Source organism: Anopheles moucheti, chromosome 2 (assembly GCF_943734755.1).
Source record: "Anopheles moucheti chromosome 2, idAnoMoucSN_F20_07, whole genome shotgun sequence".
NCBI lineage: Eukaryota > Metazoa > Arthropoda > Insecta > Diptera > Culicidae > Anopheles > Anopheles moucheti.
This window is the reverse complement of record NC_069140.1, coordinates 80,878,480-80,889,063: the sequence shown is the minus strand read 5'-3', so window position 1 is coordinate 80,889,063 and position 10,584 is coordinate 80,878,480. Positions and strand designations below refer to the sequence as shown.

General features: G+C 42.3%; 1 protein-coding gene across 3 annotated transcripts; it reads right to left on the bottom strand.

Moving 5' to 3' along the window:
* Positions 1-777: 777 nt before the first annotated feature.
* LOC128309488 (E3 ubiquitin-protein ligase ariadne-1) lies at positions 778-8,749 on the bottom strand. Of its 3 annotated transcripts, XM_053045892.1 has the most exons (11): positions 8,527-8,749; positions 7,453-8,378; positions 6,376-6,531; positions 6,221-6,277; positions 5,573-5,641; positions 4,508-4,723; positions 4,086-4,361; positions 3,859-4,016; positions 3,666-3,789; positions 3,365-3,591; positions 778-3,256 (listed from the first exon to the last, which is right to left on the bottom strand). In XM_053045892.1, the coding sequence occupies exons 2-11, from the start codon at positions 7,654-7,656 to the stop codon at positions 3,175-3,177; spliced, it is 1,569 nt and encodes a 522-aa protein (XP_052901852.1). In that variant the 5' UTR covers positions 7,657-8,378; positions 8,527-8,749; the 3' UTR covers positions 778-3,174. The 3 variants fall into 3 exon arrangements, with proteins under 3 accessions (XP_052901852.1, XP_052901851.1, XP_052901853.1); XM_053045891.1 differs by having other exon boundaries at positions 7,453-8,749; XM_053045893.1 differs by lacking the exon at positions 5,573-5,641 and having other exon boundaries at positions 7,453-8,749.
* Positions 8,750-10,584: the final 1,835 nt, after the last annotated feature.

Here is a 10,584-nt window from a genome sequence, read left to right as displayed (position 1 = left end):
CCTGTACACACTTGTGTCGCAGCAGGTCGGCACACGGTGTTCTATCAAAACTCGTCACCACCGCCCGCTCCCTGCCCCATCCGGGGAAGCTTGTCCCCATTTCACCCACGCGGTTTCTCATACAATAACGCCAAACGGACCGGGGGGGTGTCCCGGCGCACCCGCCCGCCCGCACTCAAACGATCGAGTAATCCAATAACAATGCCCAATCGGTGTACGCGCACGTTCAACCCTGCCGTTGTGGTGTGCACCACGCTTTTGAGGATGCACAAAAGCGGCTAAAACCCCGTGTCCACAGCTGCTGTGTGGCCCTTTCTGCCCGTACTCGCTTTTGTTGCGCCGGTGTGGTAAAACAGACAGGCGAACCCTGTTTTTCTTCACCGCATTATGTGCCCGCTATAGAGTGGTGCGGCAGGCCACGGCGATTATGTCTCACATTGACTGCACCGGCACAGATCCGCATGCATGCACACTACCTACACACAAAACTAATTAATTATTCCAACTTTCATCATCTCTTATCAGGAAACGAACGAACCCTGCTTTTTTCTGTTTGGTTTTCTGTTTTGGTTGCTTGTATTTATTAGTTTTATTGTTTTTTTTCCGCTTGTTTTTCATTCTATCGCAATATATTTGATCACTTTTTGCGTTTTCCTTTTGTTTTGTTTTTTCTCTAAAGTAAATTCACGTATCTTTTCTCTTCTTTTACCTTATTTTTATGCAAAGAGGAGGGGATGCACTTCTTTCTCTCTTCTTTCTCTTTCTCGAATGTATATATATTCATCTTTCATTATGTATATTTTTTTTTCTCTTCCTTACCTCATCCGCATTAAACTTTTTCTTTATGTTTGTTCCTTTCATTTGTTTGTTTACTCATCTTTCACTTGGTTCGCCGCTAACAAGGTCGTTTATTCGTGGTACGCAAACGCACTCTATACAGTACAGCACACTTAGTACAGACGCCATTTTTTTGTTTTTGTTTCGGTTGTCCTCTTTTCTGTTGCTTGTTTTTGTTTTCTTTTCTTTTTAGAGCGCGATTTTCTCCTGTTTTTGTCTGCAAACAACACACAATCAACAACAGTACATATACTTCGGTATTCCTGTCTTTCCTGATCTAACCCGCGTAACCCGCGGCTGTATTCGTCCGCTGCCTAACCGAATGGGTGTTAGGCATTAAACCGCTTACAACATGCAATTAACTTTCACGTCAATTAATATATCATCCATCTTTGAAATATATTTTTACACATCTCGCAGACACACACACACGCACACGACCGCACCTGTGCGACCAAGTTCTGCGGATTCTGCTTCTTCTTTGGAGGGGGACCACAACAAACGGTACGGCCACTATGTACAGAGTGTGTTTCGGTAATTCTATCTTGTGTTTATCTCCATTTCCGATGCAAAAGCTCCTCTATACCGTTGCTCGTTTGCCGATCTACCGATGTATCAGCATTTAAATTCCTCTAAACCTTTAACAAAACGAAAGAAATACACTTTTTGGAAACAAAAGTTACGGCAGCAAAACATAAACAGCAGCAAAAAACATATCGTACATAGATTAAGTGTTCAGCTATGCTGGTACAAATGAAGGGACTTCAAATCTAATTGATGCTACATTATCAAAAACAAAGGACACATACATACATTTTTTTTTTCGCTAACTATTCCGCGCTTGATCTCGATCGATGGTGGGGAGCTTGTTCTCTCAAACTATTGTTTTTTTTAAACCCCTTTAAACAAAAACCCACAAAAAAGCAACGAAATCAAAAACAAGAAACAAATTAATATGTTTTTTTTCTCTCCAATTTGTACCACCTGTAGTTTTATTATTATCACACTTCAAAGAACCACACACACTATGCAAGGTCGGTCTGTTTGCAGCAAACACAAAACAGCTAGATGGCAAGATGGCTTTCCAACAATGTTCCGGAAGAGCGGTAAGAGATGGGTTCGGTGCTTGTGGTCGTGTATTTGTAGGTGAAAATTAAAAACAAAAACACCACATCCACACAATCCAACGCACCAGGCACCAGATATGTGTGTGTGTGTATTTGTTTGTTTACCGTATCTAATTGTACAATTTTCTATGTTATCAATAAGGGTTTAAATTACAGCGAGTGAACAACACATGCAACAAAGAATCGCTTCGATACAACTGTGTTTTTTTTTTCTGTTTGCTTTGTTTTGTTTCTTTAACAATCACCAGCGCTCAAAGTTCAAATTGCTCAAAATATCCAACGGACACAAGACAAACATTACAACCTCAGAATGAAGCATAGTGCATCCTTCATGTCGATGAATTTTAAACTCAATAACACAACTTTTCGTGAACCATTCTTTTGTCACAATTTTCGTAGCATCATGCAACGGAGTTCCAGCTGGGTGTGTGTATTTTTGTTTTGCCGATGGTAACACAAGAGCATTCCGTGTTATAAAACTAAGGCCTAGGGCTTACACAGTTCCTATCATAATAGCGTGTTCGTGTGTGCAGGTGCATTTTACGAGAAAACGAAACAACAAATTTAAGGGGACAAAAGGAAACAATTTAATTACGTTTGAACAAAAATCTTTTGAACCCCACATCAATCGAGAAACGCAAACGGAAATAAAACTCGTCGTCGTAGCAGCTCCAATGGAATGGATCAGAGCTCTAGAGCATTGTTCTGTGTGTGGTCGATCTGATACAATTTTGCAAACTGCACGATATGCTAATTTTTTCTCTCTTACTTGCTCTCTTTCTCTCTCTACTTTAGCGGTAGATAACAAAACCTACTTTGGCTATCTGTTCGGTTATAATTTAAACATAGCGTTGTTACTGAGTGAAGGCTTGTTTGGGGGGTTTGTTTTTCTTTTGGGTTGTGGGACACGGATGGGTACAGTTGAAATTGGTCTTGATACCAAGGTCCCGCGTAGTTCAACGGGAACCCGGGCAGCTTACAGACCATTGCCGACAAAGCGAACGCGAACACTCTAGACGGCATCCTTCTATTGCGAAAGAAGTTATGTTGCGTACCACCGCATCAAACCCTCGCGTAACCGTCGACGCGGAACTACCCAAACAAAGCTATAAATTATTAGATGTTCTCCTACATATTAAGTTCGAACGCTTCAGATCAGAACGTGTTACACAATCCGCACTCATACACCATTTGCTAACAAACATCATCATCAGTTGGTGTATTCCCACCAATCCTTCTCATAGCCTTCGTGTACGTGATCCAGTAACGCTTTTCGACGCTTCTCGCAGTATCTGATTGATGGGTAATAGACGAGAAAGAAAGAAAGAAAGAAAAAAAAGGCATTTTATGGCTTTCTTGTGGCGGCCCAATTCATCCGCTTGCGCATCCGGAATACTAACCTGTATTTATCCTGTACTTTCTGTTTAATGTCCGCCAAATTTTCCGACGTGATATCACGCTCCAAGTACTCGGATAGCGTTTCTGTGGCCGTTTCCAAATCTTTTTGATTCTCCTCAAAGATCTGTGACTGATTATTCTTTTTAAGGTAGTAGGCAAACACGTAAGTGCACATGAGTGTCTGGCGACACTGGCAGAGAATATCGACAGCTTTCTTCAGAAATTGGACCTAACAAATTGGAGGAAGAATCGTATTAACGGATGCATCTTGCCATACCACCGGGCTGTGATTGTTTGCTTTACCTCAATCCAAGACATGTTATGCTGCTGCATTTCTTCCATCTTTTCCTTTACAGCTGCATACAGCTTGTGTTCAAATTTAAGCGACTGCATGTGGTTAATGTAGCGATTGTAGTAATGTAGATATCTGCGTAGGAGAAAGAGAAAGGGATGACAATTTTCATAAATTCCGATGCATGCATGCACTGATACATACCTTGCCAACGTTGAACGCAACCTTTCCTGAGCGTCACGTGCCGCACGCGCTTCATCCTCGTCGTATCGGTTGCAGTTGTACCAGGAAGAACCATGCGGTTCCCAAGATCCGAGACATACCCAGCAGAAGTCATGTTTACAGTTTTGATTTTTGCACACCTGTAACAATTTAACGGATGTTAAATTAACCTGCCTTCATCAGCTATATCGCTATCGTATCCTTCTTACCATATGGTTACAGCCACCGTCCTTCTCTATTGTTACATTACATTTCGGACACTCCTTCGTGTTGGCGGCAATCCAGTTGGAAGTTTCTGAATCATCATCACACTTTTTGATCCATTTCTTTAGCAACCGACACTGTACAGGATCGTGCCAATTTTCACCACACTCGAAGCAGAACACGTGGTTGCACTTGCAGACAACCGGTCGCGGATCGACGTACTGCACCTTAATCGCATACGTGCAATCGGCCGATGGGCACCACCGTAACAACCGATTACACTAAACAGCGAGGAAACCCCGTGGCCGAATGCAAAGTGGGAGAGAGAGCGAGAACGGAACGAGTCATAGACATTAAACAATCGAGCTAGTAAACAATTTCTCGTGCGATGTTTGCGATGCGAAGTAATTGCTGATTGCTGGCTTACCTCGACAAAACTATTGGTGATAAGGTGCTGGTATTTGAGTCTGACTCGCGAATCCTGCACCAATCGCATCACCGTTACATCATCGACCAGTATATCACATCCATGAGCCGCACACGCTATCGACTGACCGAGCCCCTCCTCGACGATCTTTGTGGTCAGGTACTCTTGCCAGCATTGCGTACAGAAACGGTGTCCGCATTCCAAACCGGTCATCATCTGTGGAGAAAACGGGATCAAATGTCAATCGGAACGATCGTTTGTTTGCCAGGATGTGTCTCGTCTATCTCGTCAGAGCAGTCTACATGCAAATGCCATTGGCATAGATTTTTTGTCTTGATGTGTTCGATCATCAATCTATCGAAAGCTGGCGGATAAGTATTCTTGTGTGGCATACATTAAAGAGGTTTCGAGTTAAAGTATAGAGGTTAAAGTAATTTCTGGAATTGTTTCAAGTTGATTGAAAATATTATGTAGTGCAACATGTCTTCTCGAAGCTTGAAATCTGTACAACAGGAACATTTGATTTGTTTGGAGTTTTCATTCCATTCCAATTCCATTAAACGGTTCTCGATGTTGCTATGCTATTCCTATTATTTCACCACAAGTGTTCTCATATTATGATTATAGACTGTAAGTCATATATTTTGATAGGATATCGTCGTCTCGTGACATGAAGTGAAGATAGATTGTTGTGTACAGTGTTTGTGATTGTAAAACAAACGGCACAACATATAAAAAACGTTGCTTAAAATACAAAATTCACATGCTACAAGAATTGAATCATCGGATTTGTAACTGTTTCGATGAAGTATAGGAAAATTTTACAATGAAGTAAAATACATTCTCTTTAGGTACTGGTTATTTAGGTAGAATGGTTATTTTGTTGCTTCAAGAATTGTCAGACAGTAGTTGACTAATAGAAAAACTGGATTATTTTACACATGAAAGTGTTCAGCTTAGGAGCTAATGATTCACAACCATAACATACGGGTAATGTTTAACTATCAACATTAAACAACAATGCCCACTTAGTGCCATACAGTGCAACACATTTGGGCAACCTACCCCCTCGATATATTCCATTTCAACTTTGGAAGGATCCTGTCCCAACTTATTCACTTTTACTCGAAAACCCTGTAATATCACACAACAACAACAAATAAAAAAAACACAATTAATCGCTCACAAGCTAATACATAATCAATTGGAACAATTTGATACGACACAAACGAAAAAAAAACATCAACTTGTGTGTTCCTAACAGAATGCAACTGTGAATGGCCTTGAAGGTCACTCGTCCTAAACCGTGCGACAAAGCTGCCTGTGTGATACGAACACCAGAAACGAACGGCCAGACTTTTGGCTACATTCGCGCAAGTGTGTTTTTGTTTTGATACACCACACGACGGTTAACATCGCGGCAGGTATCCGGGAAAAGAAAACAATAAAAAAAAACGTTTGGCAAACTAACTGAAACGCTTTTAAATTTAAACTGTCCGTGCATGTGCACGGGACGAAGCGCTATGTTGAAAATAACACCACAGAAGAGACGCAAACGGAACGGTAGAACAGAAATCTACGCCACCAATCTCTAAAAGGAGAAAGATTCACTTTCAAAGGCCAATGTCAAAACGGTGTGTTGTACAATCTCGATACGACGTATAAACTGGTGGCGTTCAACAGACAAAGAAGCTAAACGGCGAGCGGTCTTACACTGGGAGGAAACGTCGAGTAGCATATTTCGCAATCCTCCGTTCTGGACTTTTTGATCTGGAAGTGATAAATAAAGAGAACAAGATGTTATAGGTCCGTGTGAGTGGGTGTAAAAATTATTATGCTTTTCGGTAAAACCGTTCTACCGAACCTACCTTTGGCTTGAGTGCTAAACTTGGCTTCCGAAACGGATTGATAACGTGCGCATCCTTAAATAGCTTATCTTGATCACCGTCGTAGAACCGTTCCATCAGCTTTTCCTTGTCCCATTTGAAATAGTTTAACAGAATACGTGTGATGGTGGCAGGGATCTGTAAAAAAGCAAGAAAATAAAGAAGGTTACTTTGGTTCCCTTAAACAGCCCTTCAACTCTCCTCGTCCCTTCTGGAGTTGCATGTTTGAATTCTATTTATTTTTCTCTTCGCTCTCACAACAAAACATTGCAACTTTGACAGTTCCGAGTAACACCCTCGTTTACAAACACCTTGACCGTCAGTCTGTTGTATGCTCACGCACACAACCACCCAAAGGCACACACGCATTTCCATCCAATCCAGCCAGCCAGCCAACAAAACCAACGTAATAACACACACGCACCAAAATGATACGCAAATTGACTGGGTGGGGGGAGTCGAGAAAACATTGAAGGACAGGCACAAGGGGGGCGGAAGGGACGGTAAGGTGCGGAAAAAATCATAACGCAATTAAATCGCGACGACAAAAATACGTTAATTCTGACTTTGGAGCACAGCTTAAGCGGGCTTTGATCAAAGTAGGCTAGCAACATGCAAATGATATGCTCGTCCAAAGGCATATAAAGGCGTTATACACACGATGACCTAGATATAACCCCCATTCCGTACCAACAATTTGACAGTTCCTCCGTCAGCCAAAGCAGCCAAAACAAAGAGAACCACAACACCAGTTGGTGAAATGCAGGAAAGAGAACCATAATCGTCACCGAGGCATTATAAAGCAGCAGCGCAAAACGACAGAAGCGCGCGCTCCACGATAGAATGTAGAACGGCGGTTCCACACCACACGAGTGACCTCGAATATCTGCTTTTCCAAAATCCAATCCGCATTCGTTATGAGCATTTGAAAGAGAGACCTCATTACAGAAGTGGCACACTAAAAGAAAGGATGGAAAAATCGTCCCTCTTATGCGTGTGTATGTGTGTGTTTATAGGTTTTTCTTGCACTGGGAAATAAGGGTGGCCAACGACACTCACCTCCACGACACTGTTCACGTCCTTGATGCAGTCGACCATATGCTGTACGATTTCGTCGGTCGTAAGTACATCGTACGGGTACTCGTCCGTCTCTTGGCCACGGTCCCGCGGATTGTTGATGTCCACATCCATCGCGAAGTCGTCATCTCCGCTGGACACGTTGCCCGAATCGTGCTCCTCGAAGCTTTCGTCATCGGAATCCATTCTCACTTCCGGGGCAAACAACAACGACGACGACGAGGCCTTCACGCACGGACTGCTGCTGCTGTTGTTGTTAATACTGCTGTTACTGCCTACTCAGGTTGATGATCTGTTTACGTGTAGCGTACGCGAACTTGAGCCACTCACACAACAGCGCACGTCCCGATTCGAAGGGACACAGGCTTTGCCGCGACACTTGAATGACACACTTCGAAACTCGCGGAAGTGGAGCTAGCAACTGATTCCTCTAATTGCAGAATTGCTTCTCACGATTCACGACTTGGGGGGGACGACGACGACGACGAAAAATCTTACGAGACACCCCTCGCATACAGTGCCCACACACACACACACACACACAAACGCGCTCACTCACTCACTGCACTCGCACACTACACCTTTTTTCACTTGAATTTTCCAATATGCGTTGGGCGATCGGTTGCTTGGCTGCTCCCAAGGTGCTGCACTGCTGCAAAGCGGAGAATCACTTGTGATTTTCCCCCTCCGTCTTCCTCCCCACCCTCATCCAGACACTATCGATGGGGTTAAGCAACAAAAAAAACAAAAACGCAAATAAAACAACAACGACGACGTGACGTTTCGAAAAACCCTCTCTCGCACACACACACGCACGCACGCACATACACGGAAAATGTAGATTTGGAGCAATTCGAAGCTCTCCGTCGCACGCACTAACGATCGAACATTTACGGAACGCACGAGATCTGCAAGTTGAAGGGGTAGAAAAAAAAACGGCAATTCGAAAAACAGCAATATAAAACACTGGCTCTAGAAACGTTCCCGTGCCACAACCACTACTACCAGCAGCACAGGCGCATGTAGGACACACACACACACACACAGCAGGCTTACCCACACACTACTTTGCCAGCAGCAGCCTACGAAATGTTGGGTTTTTGTTTTCCTTTCCGTACTTGCTGCTGCTGCTGCTGGTAGGGATGTTGCTGCCAATCACCGAAACAAAAACCACAACCACTGACCACTTTGGAATTTGTGCGTAATGCCACCAAAGATTCCACACCCGCAAACCTCATGCGAACGCAATTTATTTCGCACTCTTGTTCTCGTACTTCTGATGAAAATCTAATGGTAAGGTTTCGACCCTTCAACCGAGGTGTAAACGCACGTCTGCCGAAGTGGAACCGAAGGTTTTCGAACATCAGAGGATTTTTTTTCGGAACAATCGGTCGGCAAGAAACAGAAAAGCGTTGTCTAATTGTTTAAAATAATTAATTTCTATTCAGTAAAACTTATTATAGTGATTTGAAATTTTTTATTGATTTGTTTTTCGTGGAATGGATTTTCTTCCAATTATTTAGGAACGGTGCAACCGTTTTCGAACATGAATGATGACTTGAGATTCGAATTTAAAATTAAGGCAGTTTTCTACTTGTGACGCATGTCTCGAAGTAGACAAAATTGCCAGAATAATACAAAACTCCTTGTAAAGCACGTGTGATTAATTCTGCAATAATTTAAAATGTGTTCAAAGTATTTGTGAAACATAAAATCAAATACAATTTATATATCTAATCAATTGTTGGATACAGTATGAAGATCTGTGTAGTCTCGGATTCACGATCTGCTGAGGGATTGTGATATAGTACACCATAGGTCTAGTACATCCAGGATAATGTGTCCTTTGGACAGTTTGAAGAAGAAAATGTCTCCCAAACAAAGGTTCCCAAAAGAGTTTCAGGAACTTCGAGATTTTGCTTATTAAAAGGAATATATTCGAAGCAACTAAATTAACTCATAACTCAGGTTAAATACTTTTTAATCCGTTAACCGCCCGAGAAATTCTTGGGCAACAACATCCTTGCACTGTAGCGTGAGGAGTAGATAGCTGCTTTATCGTACTGGTGCCAATCAGTACAGCTTTTTACTCGATTTACATTAATCTTACAGAATTATGTAAAGATGCTGAGTATCTGTTTCTTGTTTTATCCATATTGACTTAAGTTCAAGACAAGTTCAAACAACGAGTGACAATTTTAGAAGCGAATACTAAAAAAAATTAGCACAAGGGCAGAAAGGGTTATTAAGTAGCAAAGTCACTAGCGCTACATTAAGAGTACCAAAATAATTCTTCTGTCTTAAGACCTCTGTGCGGCACTGCAATCGACGTGAATTTACAAGTTCTTTGCTGGTTTCGGCGATTGTTATGACTAGAACTTCTGTTAAATTTACGCCAATGCTTCAAACACTTCCGAAATAAAGTTTCTTTGCACTTTTTAGTATCATTTTGCAATCGATGGCAATGCGAAACCTGCGAGCAATACTAGTGTCATCTGTTGGGCGATAGCGTTACTGCAAAATATTCAAGGGAAGGGTTTTTTCGTGCAGGACCCGACGAGATTTTATCAAATTAAAACACAACTATCGCGGCAAAAGTAACTTCAACTGTGTGTTATGCACTTACAGCGGAAGTTATAAATATAATAATACAAATACCACATTAAACAGACCCACAAAAAGAAAACAACAATCTCCTGCAGTGATGCAAGTTCGTCTCCTCATCCACCGCGGCGCAGATGTGATGCATTCCGGCAGAGTAATCTCGCGGAAAACGGAGGAAACAGGCAAGGGGACGTAATAAGGAAGGAAATGCCCCCGGCGGCAGCATGGGTAACCTTCCACAGCACGCAGCGAATCCGGTTTGGTGCTTATTCATCGACATTGGCCGCATGATTCAAACGACAAATTTTGTGAGACCAGTGCGAGACTATCCGTTTCATCGTCACGTTTTTTCCCCCCTCCTCGACGTTGTGCATACTTCTTTCTTTGCTTTAAATTCGGACACACATTTATGTTGCTTTGGAAGGTGAATGTGGTGTGTGAGGTTTGTTTAAACAAGACTTATCAAAAAACTCCTTATTAACTCCAAAATCATCAAGGATTTCAAACAGA